This window comes from Anarhichas minor, unplaced genomic scaffold (assembly GCF_050575085.1).
Source record: "Anarhichas minor isolate MPS153535 unplaced genomic scaffold, ASM5057508v1 ptg000033l, whole genome shotgun sequence".
NCBI classification, from domain to species: Eukaryota; Metazoa; Chordata; class Actinopteri; order Perciformes; family Anarhichadidae; genus Anarhichas; species Anarhichas minor.
In genome coordinates this window covers 9179871-9204353 of record NW_027466479.1, presented here as the reverse complement: position 1 = coordinate 9204353, position 24483 = coordinate 9179871, and the positions used below count along the sequence as shown (strand labels likewise).

The 24483-nt window shown below is 47.3% G+C and overlaps 1 protein-coding gene across 1 annotated transcript in view; it reads left to right on the top strand.

Moving 5' to 3' along the window:
* Positions 1–24483, top strand: part of LOC142965343 (RNA-binding motif, single-stranded-interacting protein 3-like) — a 256699-nt gene that overhangs the window by 50703 nt on the left and 181513 nt on the right. Inside the window, exon 3 of the mRNA XM_076106256.1 lies at positions 1018–1194. Within this exon, the coding sequence (XP_075962371.1) occupies positions 1018–1194 (177 nt within the window). The remainder of the gene's footprint in view (positions 1–1017; positions 1195–24483) is intronic.

Sequence of the window (24483 nt, the reverse complement as noted above, 5' to 3'; positions counted from 1 at the left end):
TATTCTCTCTGTCGTGAGGTCATTGTCTTGTTTTCTAGAGCGCCACATGCGTGGAATGCCCCCCCGGTTGTGGCATGGTGAAAGTCTGCCGCTGTCCGTGTCCTTATTGTATGAACATATGAACAAAGCTTAAAAAACGGCCCTGTTTCCAGCTGTGTGACAATGCTCATCATGTACGAGAACCAACACATACAACTAAACATAATCCTTGTAGTCTTTCTGCTGAATTCATTTTGGAGCTTTCCTACAGCGAGCGTACTTCTCTGTGATTAACAAGCTAGCAAACACTATGACCATATAATACCTGCAGTTTAAACACATGTTATAGCCAAGTCTAAGTGGCACTGCTGACCAGAGTTGAATACTATAGTATTTGCCCCGCGTCTTGTTAAAATGGCCCGGATCAGCATTTGGGTGTCCCGTAATGTTTTTTCTCTCTCTCTCTCTCTGCTCTAATAGCCGTGACAGCTCAGGTAACCCTTCTCAGAGCGGCATAAGCCGGCCTGTCAGCAGATTCAGCCTTGTGTTTCCTGGACCCTGTTGATACCCAATACATAATGCCGCACCGGGAAGCCCGTTGCCAGCCTGTAATCCAAGGCATCTTATCAAACCAATCAGCACTTTTCCAGCGAGAACACATCTCGAGCGTGACAGAGGGGGAAGGAGGAGGAGAGGGGGGTGTTTCACAACATCTGGCGCTCGCAGAGAGGGAGGGAGGGAGGGAGGGAGGGAGGGTGAAAATGAGTGAGAAGAAAGTGTGAGAACAATCTTGATGCTCTAGTATGGAGATTTTAGATCAACACCGCGTTCCGCTTTCTCTTTGGATGCAGGTCAGTGAGCGGGCAGCCGGTTGTCAGTGCTCGCCGGAGGCTGCTCGAAAGTGACGCCATTGATGTTCTCGACGGCAACATTTGTCACTGGGCTCCCTCACAGAGCCCTCTTTCTCTCAACCACGCTAACCTCTTTCCTTTCCCCCCTTTTCCCCCCATTTTGTTCCCATCCTTCCTTCCCCGCCAGCCCGGTGCAGCGCTGAGAGGTTATCACAGCAGCAAGGCAGCAGCCGCCTGTAGCAGTGGGGGTCAGGGGGCCTGGAGCGGCGCCTCCTACACCCGCACAAGTCTGCAGCACTACCTGTCCCACCACCAACAGTTGCCCCACCCCCAGAGCTTCGCCTACTGCCCGGCGAATACAGCCGTGAGTACAGAAGATATCTTCTTTCTCCGCGCCGCTCGATGTCTCTCTGTGTCTCTCTGCGTCTCTTAGAACACTTCTGTGCTCTCTCTGTCTCGTTCTCCTTTCTAACCACTCTCTCTCTCTAGTGTCCATTAGCGGCCGTTACTATCAGGAAAGCTCTTTTGCACACAGCAAATTCTCTTCCTCCGCCTCCCTCCCCTCCTTTCTCCGTGCCGTCCCTTTAATCTTTCTCTTTCCCACACTCTTTCTCCCTCGTTGTGTATATCACTTCCCCTCACTATCTCGTCCTCCCTTCTTCCTCTGCTCTATCTCTTCCTTTTAACCCTCCCTCTCTCTCCCTCTCTCTCTCTCTCTCTCTCTCTCTCTCTCTCTCCCTCTCTCTTCTCTGCAACTTAATTTGTTTTTCTTTCATCCATCGTCTGCAACGACAGCGCAATGAGAGACTAATTGAGGTAGAGGCACTTTTGGACGGCTTCCCTTGTCATTATCCTTGAAATTAATTGCTGTTCGGAATCCGTTTGATTTGACTTTATTGGTGCGATCTGGTTCTCTAATGCGTCGTTCGGGGTGTGACTGGAACCCAGGGCTCGAGCCAAATTGAGGAATTTTATTATCGCCGTGTTGCTGTCACAGTCGCAGAGCTGGAAACAAAGATTTGGCTCGTTTTCGTACCTCTGTATTTCTTCCTCGTATAAATACGTTTACAAGGCTTCACACCAAATCGTTCTCTTTCATTTCCATTACGACACTCTGATATTCTCTCATCTTACATACGTGCCACTTAAATTCCCAGCTGCCTCCTTGCCAACATGTCAAGGCCCCCCCTGAAGCACTTGCATGCAAAGAATGAAGAAATTGGATTGGATTTAGATACGATAATCATCACTGTACGTTGGTGCACGCAGCATTCCTTTTATGCTATTCCTGTGATATCAAGGTACACAGTCATTCAGGCCGAGGACATTATCTTTTGAGTGCTGCTTTGTGTCACCAGCAAACCCCACCAATACCGCCTACAGCCAAGCGGAGCAGGGGGCGGTTTGAACCGCGTCGTGCGCAAACAGGAAGCAACAACAGAGAACATTCCACAAGACAGACATAAACGCCGTGGCTGCGGTTGTAGTTGTAGGCGGAGGGCCCCGGCACATGTTTTTTTGGGAACATCGTGGTCCTGGTCTGGTCTTCGCTGCCACACCCCTCCCGGGGAGCACATCAACATCCTCGCGCGGGAGTGTCTCAAGTTCTTTGACCTGAGCTACTTCAGGCAGTCAGTCTGCGCTAACGTCACATGGCACACTCTTTTTACTGCATTGTGCTGTTCAATGCACTGTAGCCATGGACTTTATATACATATTGGGTGTATCACAAAGCCAGCTGACAAGAAAACATTCCCCAGATGGATTTGAAACAGACACACTCGCTAAAATTCACAGCAGGCACACCTCTGTCTTGCCTTTTTTCCCTCTTATTTTCCTTCTATATTTCCACTTTGTTGTCCTCTGGGCTGCCGGTTGGCCACTTTTCTCAGGCAGTACCCGCTTAGCCGGTCTTGGTTTCAGATCACTACGGGGCCATCGAACGCTCGCCCTCATCTTGACCCTCCAGCCTCACACCGTAGCGGACTCCGCTGGCTTAAACTGGCCTGTTTTCATGGGACAGCGGGGACGCTTGTTTTCCTTTCAGCGGTTTTCATTTCGTCCCCACAGAAAGCAATTTCTCCCCCACTATCAAGCCCTCGTCCTGGGCTGAGTCCACACTTTGGCCTCAAGGAGGGTTCGCAATGCCGGGAGATGGCTAATCTAGACACTTAACAATAAACACAGGCATGGTTCCAGTCTCGGAGTCTGCCTCGTGCATTTTGATTGCTTCTCATATGCAACACATACTGTATATGGAACAGCAATCCCCACAATTCACAAACAAACTGATGCAGACTCGCGTCTCTCCTTGTCTCAAACACTCGTCCCATCTATGTCATTGTTTTTATTGCCTGCCTTAAAGCTATTGTAATTTTACGTATATTAGATGCAAAGAATGCCCAGCAGAAAGGGAAGAAAAACAGAACTGATAGCTCAGCATGCGTCTGTCCTCTCGGCTGAGGGAGGTGAGTAAATAAAGGAAGAAAGAAAAGCAAGCAAGGATCCAGCAGAGATCAAGAAGCTTTGCCTCCAGCGGGTTTGTAATTACAATGGAAGCGGATACATTTCCACTCTTAATATGGTGGGTTGAGGATCCCTCGGGGGGGGGGGGGGGGTATGACAAAACAGCGGCGGAGAAAGTCATGTAGAAGTCAGGAGCTGTGACTAGAAAGAGAGTCAAAGGGAGAGATTGTGTTTTTTTTCCCGTGAATATGCAATGCTAACTCCCAGAAAAATACTTTCATATACTGCGGATCTCCGTTGCCAAATGCCTATTGCAGAAACACAATTACTGCCTGAATTATGTTCACTGGAAACCTTTTTGTTTTTCTTCAGTCCAGGAAATGTGACTTCCTTACACTGCACAGAAGTCATAGGGAGGGAGTCGGGGTGGATGGTTGGGTGCTGCGAAGCATTAGTGCTGCTCTGCCAATGTCAATTGTCACACAATGTCAAACAACACACATCATTTATATTGTGAACATGGTGAACCTTGCTTATTTTACTTTTTGCTGAAAGAGTGAAAGAATGTGGGATTGAGACGGAGATAGAAAGCAAAAACAGAAGAGACGGACAAACAGAGGAAACGGTAGAGGGATGCAAAGGAGGGGAAGACAGACTGCAGAGCAGGAGACAGATTTACTTTGGCGACTAAAGGATGCCAAGTGTCTCACCTCACCATCACTTTTACTGTTAACCAAACAGCTGTAAGCAGGTTAGCTACAGTAACAGCTGTGGTGAGTGGACCAGCCCTCGGGTTCTTTAGTGTAATAAAACCTGACAAACTAATGATTGCACTTGGTGTTATTGGATTCTTTACTTAAAGCCACATGGGCTGCAAACACTGCTATTGCCTTGACTGTGACTAAGACGCGCATTATGGATTTCCTGGTCTGAGGAGAATTGATCACAAGCACAATGGAAAGAAAAGGAAACATTCCGTGTAGGTACTTTCTGCTAATTGCTGTGACAGAGCCCATTTATGGGCGATGGCAGTAATGGAGTGAACACACGGTGTCAGGTAAAGTGTAGACGTTGTAAATTGAGTTTCCACTCCGCTCCCGGAGCGTTGCTCTTGAGATATATGATATGCCGACTCTAGCTTTGAGACGTTTTCTTGGGCAGGCCTCTTACCTTTCCTGCGTCTCTTCAATGCGTGCGACTGCAAGGACTCAGCGGGACGTTGCTGAGAAAGACCACACGTTCTCACTCAACTTTCGTTGCTTGTATAAACACATTTTTCCGTCTGACCTCTGAGCGGTTTCATTTCTGATGGTATGCGTCCTCATTCTGCAGATTATCTCCAAAGTGCTTGAGATCCAGATGTTTGCAACATCGCTTCAATCATCTCGGTCCATCCGGTCCAGATATAGTGCCTGTTTGTGAGCCAATTCACGTTAGGCGTGCTTCGGAATCATGGCCTCGCATTTGTCCCGGCTTAATGGCCGTATCGGACTATTTAACTTTAGTAGTGCAGCGCCTGTTGGGACCCTGTATTACTGTTGTCGGTGGGGGGGAGCATGTCCGTTTAGAGGAGCAGGCGGCCGTTCTTAGCGGGGCCGATTGCTTGGCCTCTGGAAGTGCTGCTTGCAGTGTTGTTGAGAACGACTCATCGGTCCCTGACTCAAGGGAAGTGAAGAAGACTTTTTATGTAATGTTGATATATCCAGCGGCAAAAGTGAACTGCGGTCAATGAGCCGCGGCCTGTAAAGGCCCGCTGCGGACGCCACGCTCAACTCAGAGCTCATGCAGACGTGAGTCGGAGAGCGCAAGAGCCGCATCGCTTTGCTCTTGTTGTGACACGATATATGTGAGGAAAGAAAACTGGGGATGAATTCTGCACTCAAAGGCCAGCCCTCATTGCGTTGCCACAGAGTTCATCTCTCTTCATAACATACAGATAGAGACACATACCTACACACATGCTGCAGAGGAAAAAACAGCTGTTCTCTCCTTCATGGTAACAAATACTCCACTGGTTGTTCTCTGGCCGACTGTTTCCATATGTTTTCCCTCCGTTTGGGGAATTCTCGTCTTATCAGGCAGAGATAACCAGACACATTTTTCCCCTAATGAAAACATTTGAGTGGGTTATCAGGCTTGTATCTGAGGACACGGACGTCCCCGTGAACCTTTCAATTTAACCTGGAGGTGTCGCCCGAGCAAACGCAGATCGTTCGCTCATTAGACTTGCCGTGCGCACGCCGGCCGATCATTCAGTCAGCAGGACTGAAAACACAGAGAAGAGACAGAAAGGAACATCGCCCATTTGTTTTTGTTTTTGTACCCGACAAGAATAGGTATATTAAAGATATCAATCTTTGCATATAGTCAGCAGGTCTAGGTGCGAACCGACTCCCCTTTTCATCCGTCTGTGTTTGTGAGGCCCGGGCTCTGGCACAACCTCTTGGTGTTGTGATTAGCTTAATTAGCCATAACTCACAAACCCCAATTTCTGCAGGCTGACAGATGACACAGTCATTTAGCTGAATGAATGGCCTGCCTGCTGGCAGCGGGTGAGGGCGCGTCCGCTGGCCGATGGCCCGCACGAGGCAGTCGAGTCGAGGCTTGTTATCTGTGGAGCACCCCGGGAAAGCGAAATGGTCAGAACATTATAGGGTGACGACGCAAGTAAGGTGAGAGGAAGAGGGGGAGAGGGGGAGAGAGGAGTTATGGACGGGTGACATACACATCTTGTTTTTCATGCATTCTTCAAATAGCTATTCCAGCCAAGAGAAGATTAAATGAAAGGTGCATTCCAGACAGGGAGAGGCAGCAGATGCCGCTGTGCACTGTACATGTGTGGTGCGGCTGTGGGGGGGGGGGTCAGCTTACATTTTAGAGTCTGAGTCTCTTTCATCAGCCCTTGAATGAAGAGCATTGCTCATTCCCCAAATACTGCAATGATTCATCTTTGCCATGAGCCAGAATGGGCTTTGTCTCAGTAATTAATTTAGCTCTCGGGACAGCAGTTGGAATGAGTCGTGTCTTCAAGGCCTAATTAAAAGAAAATTGTCAAACATATTCTAGGTCACACAGCTCAGAATCTCCAAACCATTTAGGAGGGATTTTTCTTTTTTTTTCAAGCACCGCCACCTCGTCCTTTGTGGGCCATTTCGCTTGCTGACAGAGTGGCTTGCAGAGTGAAAAACAAATGGTTTTATTTGCTTTGTTGATTTCTTCAGGCACCACTTGAACATTGAGACACTTGATGTTTTGTCTATCGTCGGCTGCTTGAGTCAATAACTCAATCTACTTCTGGCTTTGTGCTCTGGATGACTTTGCCTCTGTCTGAGGGTGGTTTATTTGAAAATCACCACGACATGTCATTGTTTTTTTTTGTTTTTGTGGAAATAGCCACGCAATTCACTTCCTACCCTCTGCCGAATGGGACCGAAGCTGTGCACGAGTATACCTTGGATTCAGGATCACTTTCTCTAAAATAACTGGAAACGCGCGTATCGGCACCGCATTAATCATAACGTATCAGCTGGAGTCCTCCTTTTATTGAACCAGTCGGACCTGACAGACTGACGGATAGGGAGCGTCTATCTTATCTGTCCTCATAATGAGAATCAATGACTTTAGTTACAGGCACAGAATGGCTCTAACGTACTGCACACACACACACGCACACACACACAGGTTCTGAACAATTAAGCGCGAGCTGTCGGGCTTAGTGCCTGGGTCCATTGTAAGCGCTCTAAACCTGTTAGACTGTGACAGACCATTAAAAGGCTGCCAAGGCTTCCTTAATTTGCTTCAACAGTGCACTCTGAGGCAGAGTGACGTGAGTATGTCTCTGTGGGACGAATGTGCATTCGCTTCTTATGACACTCCTGAGCTCGCACCCCCTCTCTCCTGTGACCATCCACAGCAACACACACACACACACACACACACACACACACACACACACACAGGTTGACAGTACCAACACCATCAAGCCGCTGCAATAGATCCACCTCCATGTTTATTCAGGCAAATGCATCAAACCATTAAAACCCCTGCCAACGCTAATGTATTTTCTGAGTCATTTTCTGGAAATTGTGAGGAGCATAAAGTGAACAACAGTAATTATCTTTGCATTGTAAGGCATTGCTACAGTCAATTGAAGCATGTATTCCCAATGCTTGTCAGTTTGTATACTGTTAACATCACGCATCAAATCCGTACTGTATAAACGTAGATCAGTAGTTTTTTTATTTTTTGAAAACTGCTAAAATAAACATTGTAAATTACATGTTTCTATTTTCACACGTTGAAATCAACAGCAGAAGATCAAACTGATCTAACAGGTGCATTTTCCAGCTTCTGCAGTGTTTAATTCAAATAAAGGACTAGTTTCCACAAAACCAGTTCCAGATTGTAAAAAAAAGAAAGAAAATACTGTTAAATGCTATTGCAGCTGACTGGACTCCAACCAAATGAACGTGGTCACGATGGCAAAGCACTTTGTTTACCAGCTCACCAATCCTGATTCATAGTGAAACCTCGTCTGTTTGACAGCTCTGACTGAATGTTTCACCTAGCAGGCATTTCCTGTCGTGACCAGAGCTTGGCCTTCTCCACCATTAGGAGTTAAAAGCCTGGGCCACAAGATCCCGAGAGCCAGACCACAGGAATATCCACAATCCGTCAGAGCTTCCAAGCCCCCGCAATGTTTCATTTCCTATTTCATAAGAGCGGACGGTCCATGCAAATTCCTGGCTGCGGTATGCCACCAGCCTTGATTTAGCAGCAGTTCATGGTTGGTATTAGATGTTGGACACAATGGGGTGGATTAGGACGGGTGCGGGTGCGTTTCTTGGATCGCGTTTAACGGCAAATTTGGAGCGTCTTATCTGTGAAATCGCTCTTCAGAAAAGAAATCACTTGTTACTTTCTGTTCAGGTGATTAGTCAATGACAGGGCAAGGCAGAGGGACATAAATCACACATCCTGAGCCTGTAGGTGTGACCTCAATTCATAATGCTTCCCTCAGATCATGCCCCGGTTTTTTCGGCTCGACACGCACGGACTCGCACGCACCGACATGCGCGCACAGATGGGTTTTCATATATACGGCTGCCTGGGGCTGCAGTATTGGCTTTAAAAAATACTCGTAACATCTGTAAAGCATTACGGCTGATTATGCCGGTCCTTCAGTGCAATCACGCAACGCGGACGTGAGCGATGGCTGAACATGAACCGTATGGGAAAGAAAGAGACGATGAGGCCTCTACTATTCTGATGAAGGCCTGAGGCCCATGGCCACACACACACACACACACACACACACACACACACACACACACACACACACACACACACACACACACACACACAGAGGAACACACCCCAACACAGTCATTCATCAAAATCAGATTATATCATTTATATACTAGTGGGAACCTTACATGAATTCCTTAATCCATAAATCTAGCCTTTAGTCCGCTGGAGTGTAAGTGATTTTAACCATGAAATTTCCTTTGTATGAAATAAAAAAAGCCCCCTTATGCGTATGTTCTTTGGAAGGAGGCAGGGTATTTCCTGACGGCAGTAACACTACCTTATTTAATTATATTCTATATTTTTTTATCGTGTAAAACTTGCTCAGGGATCGTGACAAGGAGAAAAGAAGGAGGATGCAGGGTGGTGGCCAGCTGTAGAAAGGGAGATCCTTGATCCATGCTCGAACCCGAAGTTGTCCTCGTGAACCATCTCGAAGGCCGTCTCAGAGCTCTTCTCTCTGCTCTGAGGAGCCATGAGCGAGGATACTCGAGAGCAGCCTTCATGGAAGTCTTCTACAGGCTGACACGCACTCTTATTGGATACCGGTGAGTTGTTGGACGCTTGCAGCTGATCGGACTGATCCGATACGTCACGATATCAAACTCTAGCGTGTCACTAGTTTTATCTTTCATTGAGAGACAACACTGCTGATCTGGTCGTGATCAGAGCAGATTTACAGATCGTGAAACCCATTTAGACAATGGTATCTTTTATTTAAATTTAAAAGATGGTAAGGCAATATAGCTGAAGGCATCAGGCCCAAGCTCATTCACAAGGAGCACTTGAAAAACTTAATTTTATGGTAACTGGTACCATACCAGAAGTACCAGGCATGAGGAAGACAATGCAATACAACGGCTTTGTAACAAGTCCTACCTTCATCAAGCTCGTTATGTTCAGTTTTTGCTGAGACCGTATCAGAGAGGTGAACACTATTATTCCTTAATACCACCCCCGCGCCATCCCCCACCTGTCCACCAGGTGTCCCTCTCCAGCACACCTGAAGCCGATCCCTTAATCATCCCTCATCTGTGAATACCAGTCGGTCTCCATTGACTTCAACAGGAAAAGCACAGTTGTAACAAATAACACTCACAAAGGCTCCATTCTAGCTGAGCTTCTCAATAAGCCATGTCTTTAAGCAAGTATGCACAGTACCAGGCCAATGCAGCAATCAATAGTGATATTGATTACATCTGCTGTTTTGCTGATTAAATGTTCTCGATGCCCTGATGCGCCCAACTTTACACACAATACCCCAACATCTCCCATAGTCAACTTTCCTTTAGCACCATCCTCAGAACAAAAACGGTTTATTTAGGTAATACCGTGGCCTTTTCACAAGCCAGACATGACATGTATGCCCCATTAGTGGAAAGAATTAAGCAAAAATACGCATTGCACGGAACTAGTTTCTGTTTGTGACGCTGTAAACCTTCAGTCGCTGTTTTTCTCGATCCAAAGCGGGCAGGAAATTGAATTAGAAGAAGGAGAATGGCTGAATCCATGGTTCTGTTACTGTGTCAGGTTTTGCCGCTGAGCTAAGCTGCAGGGGTATTTTTTGATTTATTCAACAGCAGTGTTGTTTTTGAAAGTTCCACTGTGTGTTGTTTTGGCAGCAGAAACGCAGCGCTTGAACAAGTCTTGTCGGAGGAAAGAGCTCCTTCAAGCCACATACAGAGACGCATAAAGCAAAGGCATTCGTTATTGCAGGCTTGGTTACTGCTTTAGAAAAAGAAAAAGAAAGTGCAGTGTGATAGGACGGGGACCACAGAGAATGTGTGCCACAGTATTGACAAGCAATGTGTCAGCGGTTCCTTCGCCAGTGTTTTCGATATTCTCACATTGTTAGTATCGCTCTTCCTCTAGCTGTAAACTATTACACATAACACTCTCTGTCCATTGGTCCACTCCCAGGAGTCAGCTCTGGTTTACGGAGAGGTGGAAGGTTTGCTGGAGCCGCTTCGCTCCCTTTTAGTTGCTGTACGAGTGCATCACCTTCAAAGTCTCCCCCACCCATATCTAAATGTGACCCGGTGGAGTTGCACCGTAATGTGAATGCTCTTCATCATCTTTGACATGCTTTCTCGTACCTCTGCGGCAAACTGGCACTGTTACACCGGACGGATCCCACGATAACGCTCCAAAGAATGGACTGCATGTCAGATGGGCGACCCATTTAGAGTTGCACCATAATGTACAGTATGTAAAGCACATGAAGACATGTACAGCAAACATGTGCCCACTAGATGTGCAACAGTCTGTAATAATGCCTTTGTTCCATCAGTTTAAGTTAAGTACTTTTTGTTTTGGCTCCCATGACCTAATTTCACTTCTTACAATTTGGCAAATTATTGTTTCATCAATGAACTATTCAGGCATTCAGACATGTTTGTTTTAGTGTGTTGATGGCTGAGAGGTGTAGCAGAGTCAGCTGTGACGGTTGCTATGCTAGCCTGGTGTTAATCTCGTTAAACAGACTTTCTGCCCTTTGTCCAAATTTGGCAACTCCCAGGATGGTAAACCACATTCCAAGAAAATCACTTCAGAAACCAATTGATGATATGACACAGCTATACTAACATTGTGTTAGGCCACTAGTAAATGCAACACTGACTTATTATCACCTTTTTAAGGTGGAATTGAGAATCTGTTCGCAAACTGTTGTCTATTTATACACCAAACAGATATGGAGTAACATCTGAATTTATTTGTAGTCACTAATCAGCGTAAGTTCATAATTAACGCTCCTCTTAGCTCTGTTTTTGTTCTCCACCAGCTCCTGAGGGAAACATCTGGCTCTTTAGCTGCTAAATGCTCCGCTAAGTTCACCAGCTAGTAGCTAACCGTGTGTGTCTGCTGTTTGAGAGCTGGAAAACCAAACAATGACATGATTTATGATCCTCCTGGTTATGAGTTCATCACCTCGAGCAAACCCTTTCCCATACAATTTGTCACGTGATCTGTTGTATGAAAATATAGATTATTGCTGCATTAAAGGTTACTTATTATTCCTTAACTTATAGATCAGCAGAAACTACATATCCCAGTGGGTGACGGGGTCAGCGGCCCTTCACCCTTTCATCCCTTTAGAATGGCGATTACAAAGCAAATCCTCACCACTTGCTCGTCCCCGCCTCTGTGTGTTTTCCGTTATGTTAAAACAAATGCATGAGCAAAATGTCTCGTCTATTAATTCAGTGTTATTTTGTCCCCGAGCTCGTCTCTCCAGCTCTCTGTTTTCTTTGTCTCCTGGGCTTCATGCTTTGCATGCAGAGGATGAGACACCGGGGGGAGGTTAAGAGAGGAGCTGGAATGGAGTTCTGCTCCATTTACCACCCTGAAATATTCCTCTTAGAACGACACACTCTGTTTTCTCTCTCTCTCAACCCCCCTCTCGCTCTCTGCACTGTTTCTTACTCTGCCTGTCCCCTCCCTCTCACTTCTCATCTCTGCGTGACATGCGGTCATCTCACTTCATTCCAGGATGGCTCGGCAGTCCTTTAAAACATTGCTGCTGTCCTCCCGTCCCATCCTGCACGATTGCAGCGAGCTCCACAGGCCAATAGGGATCTGGTCCTGGCAGCTATAAGTCTTTCCCCCCCAATCTCCACCCGCTATCTGCTGTGGGCAGAATCCTCGGCACCTTCACGATTTTACTCTTCTACCTGTGTGCCGTGCTTACCTCACACACACACACACACGCACACACACAAGTACAAGCATCCTCTTCTTCATGTTTAGTTTGCAGATCCCACGCTTAAGCATTCTCCAAAAGACAGAAACAAGTAGCACACAGTAGCACTGACAAGAATGAATGACTTAGCACTTAGATCTATTTAGGGCATTAACACAATGAATAAAACAAAATGCACATGACACAGTCTGAGTGCTGTGATGAAGCTTTGATAGGCACCTTTTCCATGCGTCTCTGCAATGTGAGTCATTTTTGCCTTTTTGCCTCTTTTTTTTTAACTCCGTGGGGTCTGCTGCCTTCTTCACATTCTTCACAATATGGATTTTGAATATTTTGGCTTTGAAAATATCCATTGCTTAAACTATAACTCTCCCTGCCTCTGCAGCACTTAATTCCTTATTATGCAGAGATTTTCTTGGCGCCGTCTCCTCCTCATCCGCGGGGATGTAGCCGCCGCCGCCGCCGCGCTGTCCCTGGCAGTGGGAGTCTTTAGCTGCTTCACAGAAGGACATGGCCGGCTCTCAGTCGCAGGTTTTATGCGTTGCATTATGGGTTAGCGTCGAAGCCACACAGGAAGCCTGAACTCCAGCGCTCCGCTCAAGTGCGTTCACCTTTGGTGTCAGAGTAACCTTGACCCTCGTGAGCTTCCTCACAGATGTTTTTCTTTTTTTTTCTCTTTTTTTTTCCACACGGAGAAAAACAAGACACTCGGCGCTGCTCATGCCGACACACACACACACACACACACACACACACACACACACACACACACACACACACACACACAGAACTGCCACAGCTGTAGACCACCTGACTTTAAATGTAGTTTCACAATCACTAAAGAGCAGGGAAAAATCCACTTGCACACCCACATACAAACACATGTGAAATAATCCATCCTGGCCGTGGGCCTCCTCTCCCAGTACAAAATCAACTCTGATCTTTTCTCAGAATCTCGGTAATCAGGAAATGAGTCGCCCCGACTCGTACATACATTACACATTTGGAATAGAGATCTATTAAGCCAACGCAACTTTTCTCTTTTAGGTCTATTGCCCCGTGCCTCGTTGGGGTGTAGTAAGAGTCGCTGTGAGTCATTTTTGCTCATGCACGTCTGGTCTCATATTTCCTCCCCACTGCGCTTTGCATGCTCTCCTCTGTGTTGTGATAGAAGCTAATGACTCACTGGAAGTCTGCCTGGTGTTTATAAAATGTCTCAGTGCAGCGCCGGTGGCCCCCTTTTTCACATCGTAATGGTCGTAGTATGAGTTAAACAGCCACAACCCTCGTGACGGGGACCATCGTATATATAAAGGAAAATCAAATAGCAGAGAAGCTCTCTGCTTTCATATCTGGACTATGTCGCTCTGCTCTTGCGCTGTGGAACATTATACTCTCAGAGGGGGGATGTGTTGAATTACCCCAGGCTGTCATCCGTAAGTGCACTGATAAGAATGTATTAAGGAACTGCATGTGTCAGAGATGTGGTGAACTTACACACATAATGCCGACGTATCTCTCAGAGTTTAGGAGAGGAACATCTTTTAGTGCGCAGGGCTCGACAGCAAGGGGGTTTGCCGTCGTCAACCACTTTAAAGAAATTGGCAACCAATTCTTGGCCTTTGGCAGCCGCTTTTGAACACCCAAAAGATAAATACATTTTTAATATTCGTTGCATCAGTGATGTGTCACAAGTTTCCCAGACGGTTATGATGCAAAGCATGTCCAACACGCCCACGACATGTATACAAGTCACATTGTCATTATGAAGCTGTCGTGTAACTGCATAGTATCCTAAATGTTTTTAAAGTTAGTGTTGAGGGTGTTGAGGGTTCTTATTGGAGGCTGACACTATGATTTAAATTCAAGAGACGTCTCTTTTTTCTTGCATGTCGTTGTGACTATATGGAACTCTGTTCTAGTCTGTTTGGCTTGCTGATTTCAGATGTTGCTCATCAGATAATCAGATAAGTTATGGCTCCATGGGAACGAACTGCAAGAAACAGCATGAAGACAAAGTGAGCGCCACTCTGCCCTCTCGAACAGCTTCAGAGGTTAGGCTTCCTCTTGGTCTTCCTGTGGTCCCTCTTGGTCTTCCTGTGGTCCCTCTTGGTCTTCCTGTGGTCCCTCTTGGTCTTCCTGTGGTGCGTGCTTCTTTTCTATTGTAGCAAAAACTTTCCAAATCTGTGGTTTTCTTGTCGACCTCATTCTTAGACATTTTAAGTTATTAAATTATCTTTCTTTCTTTGCTCTTGATCTCAAATCTGACATTAATGTGTGGTAGCATGCCTTCGAATTTCCCTAAATTAAATATAATTTCTTTTTATAGTGATACAGTTTTACACAAACGTCATCGTCTGTACTAAGCGATCTTCCGCTGGTATGAAGAACACTGGTGTTGAAGCAACATCTGCTGATCAGTCTGTTCCTAATTGGAGCGATCATCAACATTCTGTCATGTTTCCTCAGATTATTGTGAACTATAATCAGAGGATCTCTGCTGTAATCCATAACACAAGCACAGTCAGCGATGCTTTGTCGTAGTTGGACTGTTAAGATACTTCATCTTTCACTTCATCATGAGGGCGGGCTGGTTAGTCATGCTGCATCAGTAGCTTTGCATAAAACATGTAAGATGATCATCTGGTGCTCCAAGTAGAACCACTGCCAAAGGCTAAAGGCTTTTTCCAGGAATATCAGGGCGCTCGCTGGTCCCCAATTCCACTCCCCCCCCACCCCTCTTCCTCTCCCCCCTTGCTTCCATTCTTCCAGCCCTACCCCCCCCCCCCCCCCCCCCCCCCCCCCCTCCCCTCCTTCCCCTGACGCTGGGCCAGCCTTCCCTCGAATTCCGCGCATCCGGCCATTTCTGGGAAGCACCCATGACGGGACTGTCTGAGCTGCAGCCGAGACCAAGAGGCGTTGTTTCCTGTGGTTCGCTGAAGGAGTCAAGAAGTCATGTTTCGGGCGGGGGGGGTCGAGCTCGTAGAGCAGAGGAACCGTGGACTTTCTAGGAACATGGGAGCATTATGTAGTTGTTTCTTTGCAGACAGCTTCTCCCTTCAGCTCTTTTTATGTTCGTCTCCCATCCCTCTTCTCTCATTCGATCTCCATCTTTGAACAGAGATTCAGGACATTAGCAGAATAACTGTGGTTGTCAGAGCAGTCGATGAACAAAACACCAGCTCTTCAAAACACCAATACATCCATGTTAATATAATTGAAATATCTCACCCAAAACATATCTTGCTTTTACTGATGTGCAAATTTGGCAAGTAAAAAAATTCAACTGATCTGCAAAAAAAAAAAACAGTCTGTTGAGCTGCTCTGCTCAGAGGCCATCACGCTGTGTGTGCTTCTTCTTTTACCAGACTTGTCTGATTCTTTTAGAAGGGGGGGGGGGGGGGTTGTAACTACTTAACACCTTCAGGGGCATGATACGCACCCTCAGCTGTCTGACTTTAAAATAGAGACACTCACGCTCTCAATTTAGAAAGTGAATCAACGGGCATCAAAGAAAGACCTCAGAACAGAGGAGCAGCAGATGGCGTTGGCTTTGTTTTTGACAGACCCGGCTGCAAAATATTTTTCAGAAATCGAGTGTGTTTTTTTAAAAATATTTAAATCGGCAGAGAGGCACAGTTTGAGCTTGGTCTTGACGAATCAGCTTGAAATACTCTGTCTCTCTGTGTGCTGTTCTGGGTACCGAGCCCCAGTGCGCAGAGTGGGTCGCAACTAATACAAATCTGCTTCTGTGACGCACTGTTTTCCATCCCACGGTAGGCCTCAACCACCGCGTGGAGATGACTACACCAATGAGTAGATGACGCATCCCCATTAATAAAACAAGACCAGAGAGATACTCACTCGTCCTCTCTTCCCATGAAATATCGTGCTCTGTGACGTCTGATTCAGACCGGAGCGCTTCCATCACCACCCGAGCAAAACGCACACATCCAGCCGTCATGGTCCGCTCCCGCAGAACGAGAGTGCCGGCGTTTATTTACGCGCGGCGCGGCGCGGCGCATTGCTGCTTTCTCTTTAAAATGGCCTCTTGAAAGCAACCTCTGCTGACACTGCGTGCAGAGGCTGAAAGTTCACGTGGGCCGGCTCTGGAGGTAGTTTCTGGTGTTGTCTGCAGGGGCCACAGGTCAAGTTCTTTGGTTTCAATAGCCAAGTCTCAATTCCCAGCTCTTAATTCTTAATGATTGGATCAATGAATATTAATGGTTTCGCTGACCACCGTCTGTATAATGGCACTCTCTTGTGTTCCACGTAATTTGAATAAACTTCCGGAAAAGTCAGTCAGGGCGCAGTCAACAATGGTAGCATTTAGTAAGTCTAGTTTCAACAGTGTTTTTTTTATTTGGGCTGTAACAATTATTTTCATTGTATGGAAATCTGCAGATTATTGTCACTATTATTTAATGAATTGCTTGTGTAAAAAATGTCTTTTTTTTAACAACAAACCCAAACACTAAGATATTTAGTTGTCATATAAGACGAGGAATAGCGTTAAATCTCACACTTTGGAAGAAGAAAACAAATCCATCATTTAAAAATGGGGGTGATAATCACACTTTTTACACAGCCCAATGCGAAACACTGTTTATTGTGTTACTTTGATGGAGTCGTTTGCATTCTTTACTCCAAATTATTCATTTTTTTCAGAAGAGGCATCATTTGCAGCAGGAATCACGACCTTTAGCCACATGTGGGGAAAACAATCGGTGTGAAAAACGCTCTAATTTGACCGATTACTCCGTTCTACTCCTTCGATCTCGGTATTTTTTAAGTGGAAACAGAAAATGATGAGCTTTATCTGTGAAATACAGACATGTCTTTACATGGCCGCTCAGCGGACACACAGTGTTATAAAGACACATGAATCCTTTCTGCCTCTGTGCCTCCCTCAGGTTCTGTCTCCCGATGTGTCTTATCTTATTTGCTCTCGGTATCTCTCTTTCTATTACTCTCTCCACTGGCCTTTGTCCGTCTCACTGTCTTTGTTCTCTACTTTCTGCCTTTCCCCAGATGCTGATAGTTTGTGTCTAGTTGATCCAGAGGCTGTTAATCTGGTAATCCGCAATCGATATCAGCCTCATCTCTTTCCGACGGATAAAAGTGGCCTATCTGATAATTATATTTTCCTCTCCATGTCTGTAAAAAAAGAGCGTGCCCTCACCCTCAGAGCTTTGTTTTGGTCCCTGGGATTCTTCTTCTGGTATTGATTGGGTCGGTCCACATGCACTGGGCCCCCTTGTAGATAGCTCTCATAAAAAGATGTGGCATTCCCACGATTCTGTGTGTCTACATTGCGAAAGCTCTGGAGCCTCTAAGGGGACATAGATGGGTTACAAAAATAAAGGTTTTGTGTTCTGTTTCAAAACTTTTTCATTTAGGGTCCCCATGACAGCTGATATGGGGATATGAATTTGAGGAATTTCCTGTTTTTCACACCGTTTTTTTGAGTTGCAGACTGAAGGTCCGTCTCCGCCGGAGCTGCCGTCTGCTCTCCTCCCGGCAAAGTAGCGACGGGGAGTGAGGCCGCGGGACCGCGGGTTGTGCTAGTAGTAGTGCTAGTAGCTAATTCTTGTCTCATTTGTCTTGTTTTATTTTCGAGGCCACTCTCAAAAGGAAATCTATGAATCTCTTCCATGGGTGTGTATGCGCTCCATTGTGAGGAACTAACCCAGAAGTACATCGACCTTTTTAATATTTATTTATTTTTACATCAACCTCAATGAAAAACATTTGCGATCTTTGCAAAATCTTACAAAACCACATCTTTTTTTATGCAACCTTAGTTTTTACCTCTTCTGGGACTCCATTGTTAACTTTTGGGGGGTTTGAGCCCATGGACTAAGAAAGCAAACGTGCATAATCTGTATTGTAAATCTTTCAATTGATCAATGCATTCATCAGATAATCGCTGCAGTACAACAGCACTTACAAGGTCATACGTGTTGATGCAACACGAGTAATAATCGGTACACGAGGAGGTGACGACAGCGTGTCGTCCACAGCTGAACTCACTTATCTAGACATCCGTAATTGGGTTATTGTTGTTTGAGAAGGTTTTTGCGTAATGCTCTCGAGTGTGACAGATAAACCACAAAACTGAGGACTATTTTCAGATGTGGAAATAGTTTTCAGTTCAGTCATTTCATGATGTAGCTTTTGGCTGCGTTTTAGTTTATTTTCCCTGCAGGACTCCTGTCAGATGATTTAAATGAAAAAACAAGTTGATTTGCTAATTGAGTGTAAAATTAGGCTGGTGAACTTGTGGCCTCAGATTCCCTGAGATAGCCACGAGGATTTAAGATTAGTTCCCATGCATGTGTGTGTGTGTGTGTGTGTGTGTGTGTCTGTGTGTGTGTGTGTGTGTGCACGTGCCTGAGACAGTGTTTGCATCTGTGGGAGATGGAAAAGAAAAGTAAAAGTGGGACTTTCTGAGCGTCATGCTTTTGTATGCATGTTTTTGATCTTTGCAGAAGTTGAGCTGAGGTTACTCGCGATCAGGCGGACTCTCACCGACGGCACATTCCTGCGACGCTTTAGGTCTTGGTCACGGCCAATCAAACGAGGAGTCATCCGTTGTCATCTTTTCATGTTACACAGGAAGCGGTTTCCCCCCCCCCCCCCCCCTTTTACCTCCTTTGTGAGTGCTTGGAGATTGCGGTTCGCTGCCTTTTCATGTTGTGTTTGTGCTCTTGGCTCTTAAAAGTGAAGACTTGCTGCACACCATCTTTGTTGACCCTGTAGTGGAACACTATTTACTAGTTTCACCCCAAAACTCAATGGCTGTTGTACGATCTACTTTGTGTAAACAGAACATGAATATCATGTTAGCTTTTGAATATCTAGTCCATGTAAGTAAAAGTATATTCAGACTTAAGAGCATGATCAAAGAAATAAAGTAGGCATTGTCCTTAAAATATACAAACTCGCAGGTTCTAAAAAGTTGAACACTGAAGTCGGTTAATCCAACTTTACTGGTTTTGACATTAAATCCCCGGTATCTCCGTGTGCAGCCAGTAGGGGGAATCGACTGCTCGCGCTGACGGCATCCCCCCCCCCCCTCCCTCTCGTCTCCACTCCTCTTCCCTGCGTTCTCCCAGGTTGTGGAAACGCTGCAGCCCGCTGGTCCGTGTCTGGATCCCTCTCTCGCACAGAGCTGCTAAAGACCCTCCTACCGGCTTGGGCTGGAAAGAGAGGAGGAGGCAGCCTCGGACGAGCCCCCTTGACAGTGTGGAGGAGAGAGAGAGAGAGAGAGCGAGAGAGAGAGAGAGAGAGAGTGAGAGAGAGAGAGAGAGAGAGAGAGAGAGCAACTGTGTGACAGAGGGAAAGAGAACGAGGCAGGCTGCTTAGAGGAGTGAGAGAGCCAAGGACAAAATAAGGAACACATTTTACAAGTGCAGGAAGAGGGAGGATCGCAGACGAGGGACTCCTTCTCTACTGGGCACCTGGGACACACAGTCACTGTGCTTCTCTTCTCGCTCGTCTTCTACCTGGACCCCAGTGGATTGGCTGACCAACCGGTGGATTTTTTTTTTGTATTTTAATACAAAACTGGGATCATTCCTCCGCGTTATCTGCCCCCCCCCCCCACCCCCCCACCCCCCATGCTGGCTCGACTGCTGCACAGACTGAGATTGCTTTCTTGCGTGTGCGCTCGGCTCTCTGTGTTGTGATTCTGCTCCGCGCACAAAGTGCATCTGTCGGCAATCCGGTGCTGAGGATATCTCCCCTTCTGTCAAACAGGACGGCACGCAGCCACCGTCGGATCAGACTACAGAGGCGAGAAAGAGAGACGGAGAGAGAGAGAGAGAGAGTGTATGCAAGAGAGGGACAGACAGAGAGAGAGAGAGAGAGAGGGGCAGTGAGAGAGAGTCCGATCCACAGCGTGTCTGAGACAGAGGCAGATTAAAGATTAAAGCCCAGGAGAAGGACTGGAGTGAAACAGCTCTGACAGAGAAGTGAACCTACACGTCCTCTCCCGTTTTCCTCGCCATCCCTTTCCTCCTCCTCTCCTCCTCTTCTTCCTTCTCCCATTTTCCAACATTCAGAGGACTGCCAGTCGCTGCTGCCACCTGCGCCTCTTCACGTCTCCTCTTTTTTCCCTCCTCTTCCTCCACCTCAGCCGTATCGCACGTTACCGTCCGACACCGGCCACCGGCGGGCACGGGCGCTCGTGGTTCTAGCACTTGTGGAAATATTTCCATTGATCCCGGCAGTGAGAGAGAAAGAGAGAGATAGAAAGAGAGAGACTGAGTGAGCATCCGCCCCGACGCCGAGGCTCTGGACCGGTGAGAGCTCTTCCCCATCAGCGGCAGACGTTCTCCCCATCTGCTGTCCGGCACGTGAAACCCCCCCTGTCTTCTCCCTGGAGGACCGGCCAGCGACACAGCGGTGCGGACGGCAAGGACAGGAATCGCACAGCCTCCCCCGCTGCCTCTATCCCACTGCTAGCTACTTGGAAGCTCGCGCCCCTGGTGTCACCATTCCCTGCCTCAGTGCTAAGGATTCCAGCTACATGGGCAAGCGATTGGAGCAGCAGCCAATGTACCCTCAGTACACCTACTACTACCCCCACTATCTCCAGACCAAGGTACGCCGCTCGCATTCCTCAAGCCTACTCATCCACTCCTACACTCCTGTCCTGCCTCCCTCCCTCTCTCCCTCACCTCACCACCCCTCCCTCCCTCCCCCCTTTCTTCACCCCCCCCCCCCCCCCTCTCAACCCCCTGAGCTGCGATGGGGTTTGATGGATAGCCGGCCTTGGCTGTGACGGTTTCAGATGGCAGGTACCTCGTTGGAGTTTGGACGACTATGTTGGCGTTTCGTGTGTGCATGTGTGTGTGTGTGTGTCTCTGAGGGAAGGATCAGGGATCAAGGCTCGAGTTAGTCCAGCCTACCAGACCGTTACTGGGAGCCGTCCAGTAACCTCCATCCATCACTCACCTGCAAACTGATGAGATCTTGATGTGATGCAGCTCAGTGGCAGAAGAGTTGATTTATATGTTCAGAATAACTGCCAGACAGCTTTTTTTTTTAAACAAATGAGAGAATTTGTGAACCAAATTTAATTTCCTAATGAAGCTGAATGTAGGCCACCGTTTCAATGCTTCAACGCCACTTTTTGTGATTGAAACGTTTAATTACCAAGTTGCTAATTCCCTCACCGGCACAGATGTGTTACGGTGGTGCTTTACAAAGCCAGGACAAACCGGTTATGAACCCTGCTTCTTCTTTTTCCACGGTGACGGCAGGCATGAGGGAGGCTTCCCGTGTTTGCTCTAGCTGTAGTATGCATCAGTGCCTCTGGGATGGAAGCCCAGGCGTGGGCCCTGACGGCTGCCAGCACACTGACCAGGCACACTACCCAGACATCATCAAGGGATTAAAATGGAAGCTTTTTTGGGGATTACTCTATTTGTTGTTTTTTTTCTACCACATGTGTAACACTAAATTCCGTCCATTATTGTGACGATGCTGAAGGTGTGCAGGTGAACTTTATGCAATAGTTCAGTCTCATTTGGTTAGTAAGGTGCTATTGTATGGGATATGTTTTTTTTAAATAGGTCACATTTTAATGTTAGATATCTCTCATTGCATGCATATAATAGATACTGCAGGGCAGGGTATCAAACCTCAGCACGGTACCGACCCAATTTGTGGGCAGCGAAACGTGTCGATTGGAAGTTGGCCTTGAACGATTGGACAGATTGTTTACTTGTTTCTGTAATCAGATATTTCCTCATCTCGATTTGGGAATTTCCCCAACTCGTTATTTAACACTGAAGCGTCGAGCAAAAAACAAAATCCAAAACGTTTATTGAGCAAATAAAACAAAAGCATCGTGTTGATATCAGTTCCAAATCTCAGCTGTTTTATTGGCAGCAGAGTGTCGAACATTTCCAAGCACTCAGCCAGAGAAATTAACGTTAAAATGTGGCAAAGTACCCCTCATCTATAACGAGGGAATCAGGCAGATAGAGAATTATAGATTGATAAAGCACAATAAAGCAAACTGCCAGTTTTCATCCATTTTCTCGCGCAGCTGGATTATGAAGCGGTGTGCTTCCAGCAGGGACGACGTGCTTGAAGCCCCACCTGGCAGTCCACTAGCTCTCTCACCCTGATTTATAGTTTAATACATTTGTGCCGCTGCCATATGGCTTACCTCTCCCTCCCACCCCCCCTCCACTACTCCTTCCATCATCCCCCCTTCTCTCCCTCCCTCCCTCTTCTCATATCTCAGAGTTGCTCATCTCGGCGGCCTCTCAATCAGGGCATGCCCCTCCGCTCTCTCCCCTCCCACCCTTCCACTTTTCTTTTCCTCCCTCGTCCCGCTTTTCTGCCTGCCTGCTCTGTTGCATCAGCCCCCCCCCCCCATCCCGCCCGCCTCCTTCGCCCATGCTGCAGTTCACTCCCAAGGTCAGCGCAGATCCGATCTTGCCACCGTCAGCGATTGATGTATCCTTGAGCGAGCCGCTCGGGTCCTGTGTCATGCAAACGAGGCCCACAGTTTGTCTGTGGGTGGGCGAGGGGGGGGGGGGGGGGGCTGCGTCCATTTCCTGTGCAAGTTCAGCAGCCCACATCCATATTCATTTTCATGGTTAGTTAGCGTAGCCGGAGGCCACCGTAGGTTGACGCGATGGGGCCGCAGACGGGGTCAGCAGGAGGAAGGAGGGCGGGGGGAGAGGCCGGAGTGTCGGCGATGTGGCCGAGGGGGCTGTGGAGAGCTGTCCAACGCTCTCATTAACGTCCATTGACGGCTCGATTACAGAGAGGGGAGGAGGGCCTCGGCTGGCGCAGGTTCAGTCCACGCGGTCCACAAAACCCGCGTGCGCACACGTATACACACAAACTCTCTGCAAGTCCCCGCGTTTACTTTTCTTTTCTTACACACCTCGCTCCGATTTAGTCACCAGTCTGAAATCACACAGGTCTCTCTATTTATCGTCATTGCTGCATTCTCAAGGTATGGCCTCATTCTCCCAAGAGATGTGTGTGTGTGGGGGGGGGCATAAATATCTTACAGCGATAGGGAGGGGGGAGCGGGGCGTAACTCATGCTAAAGTGTTGCCATTCTGCTTCTCTCGCCTCCATTTTATGACATATTTGAGATTCCATGCATTGGAAATTGGTGGAGCATCTGTACTCGGTTACAGCTAAGGACGGAGCAAACGTCAGGATAACCCGAGGTGCCTGCCGAATTCGGGATCCCTTTTATACAATCTGCATGTCTGTATTATATTTCCAAATGAATGGCGTTCTCTGATGCTGTCCAGCGTGAGCTACTAAACCCAGATTAGAATGTGAAAGTCAGAGAATGAGATGAAAAGATAACATTTTGCTTTCTATTGATTAGTGCAGCGGGGCGTAGCATGTGCTTCTCTTTAGCTGAATTATTGATTCCCGAAAGAGGATTTGTGTGTCTGTGTGTGCACGTCTGCGCGTCAGCGGTGTGTCACTTTTATATGAGGTTACGGCTGGTGGGGAGCTGGCAGGATGCCGATTTGATGAGAGGATCCTCTAAAGGCCTCAATTTCTGCCTATTCCCCAGCTGATCAGCCCATGGAGTGATTTGCTGAAATTCAGCCTCTATTCAGCCGCGTGTCTTTCCGCGCCAGTTTTGATGTGCGGCGCTGTTCACAGCTTGCTGCGCATACATCTTTAATGATAGGTAATCGGCTCGCATAAATGAGAAAATTACAGCAAAACAGACCTCGCACTGCCCGGCCCCCCCCCCCCCCCCCCCCGCCCATGAGGACAGTTACAGCACACGGCTCAGTTATTGTTATTTCATCAGAGCGTTTAGGAAAGAATATGAATTTCAGCTTAACGTGCGCACTAAGTGCCTGTTGGTCTAGGCGTGCGGTGCGTCCCATTTTCTCTCGTTGTTGTTTCATTATTACGCACACCTTACCTGCAGTAAGTTCCGCCTCTGTTGTGAAATGCATTCGATGCCGTTACCGCATGCACTCAAGGTACCCGACACCACTGCACCCCTGCGCCGTTACACCACCGATAGGCCGGATCATTACATGCCGAATGTCAGTGATCTCACACACACACACACACACACTTGCGCTGTGATCTGGGAGGGAGCGGGCGTCTGTGTTACAGTCGGACTAGTACATGCAGAACCCGAGAAGCCGAGAGGGGCGGATTGAG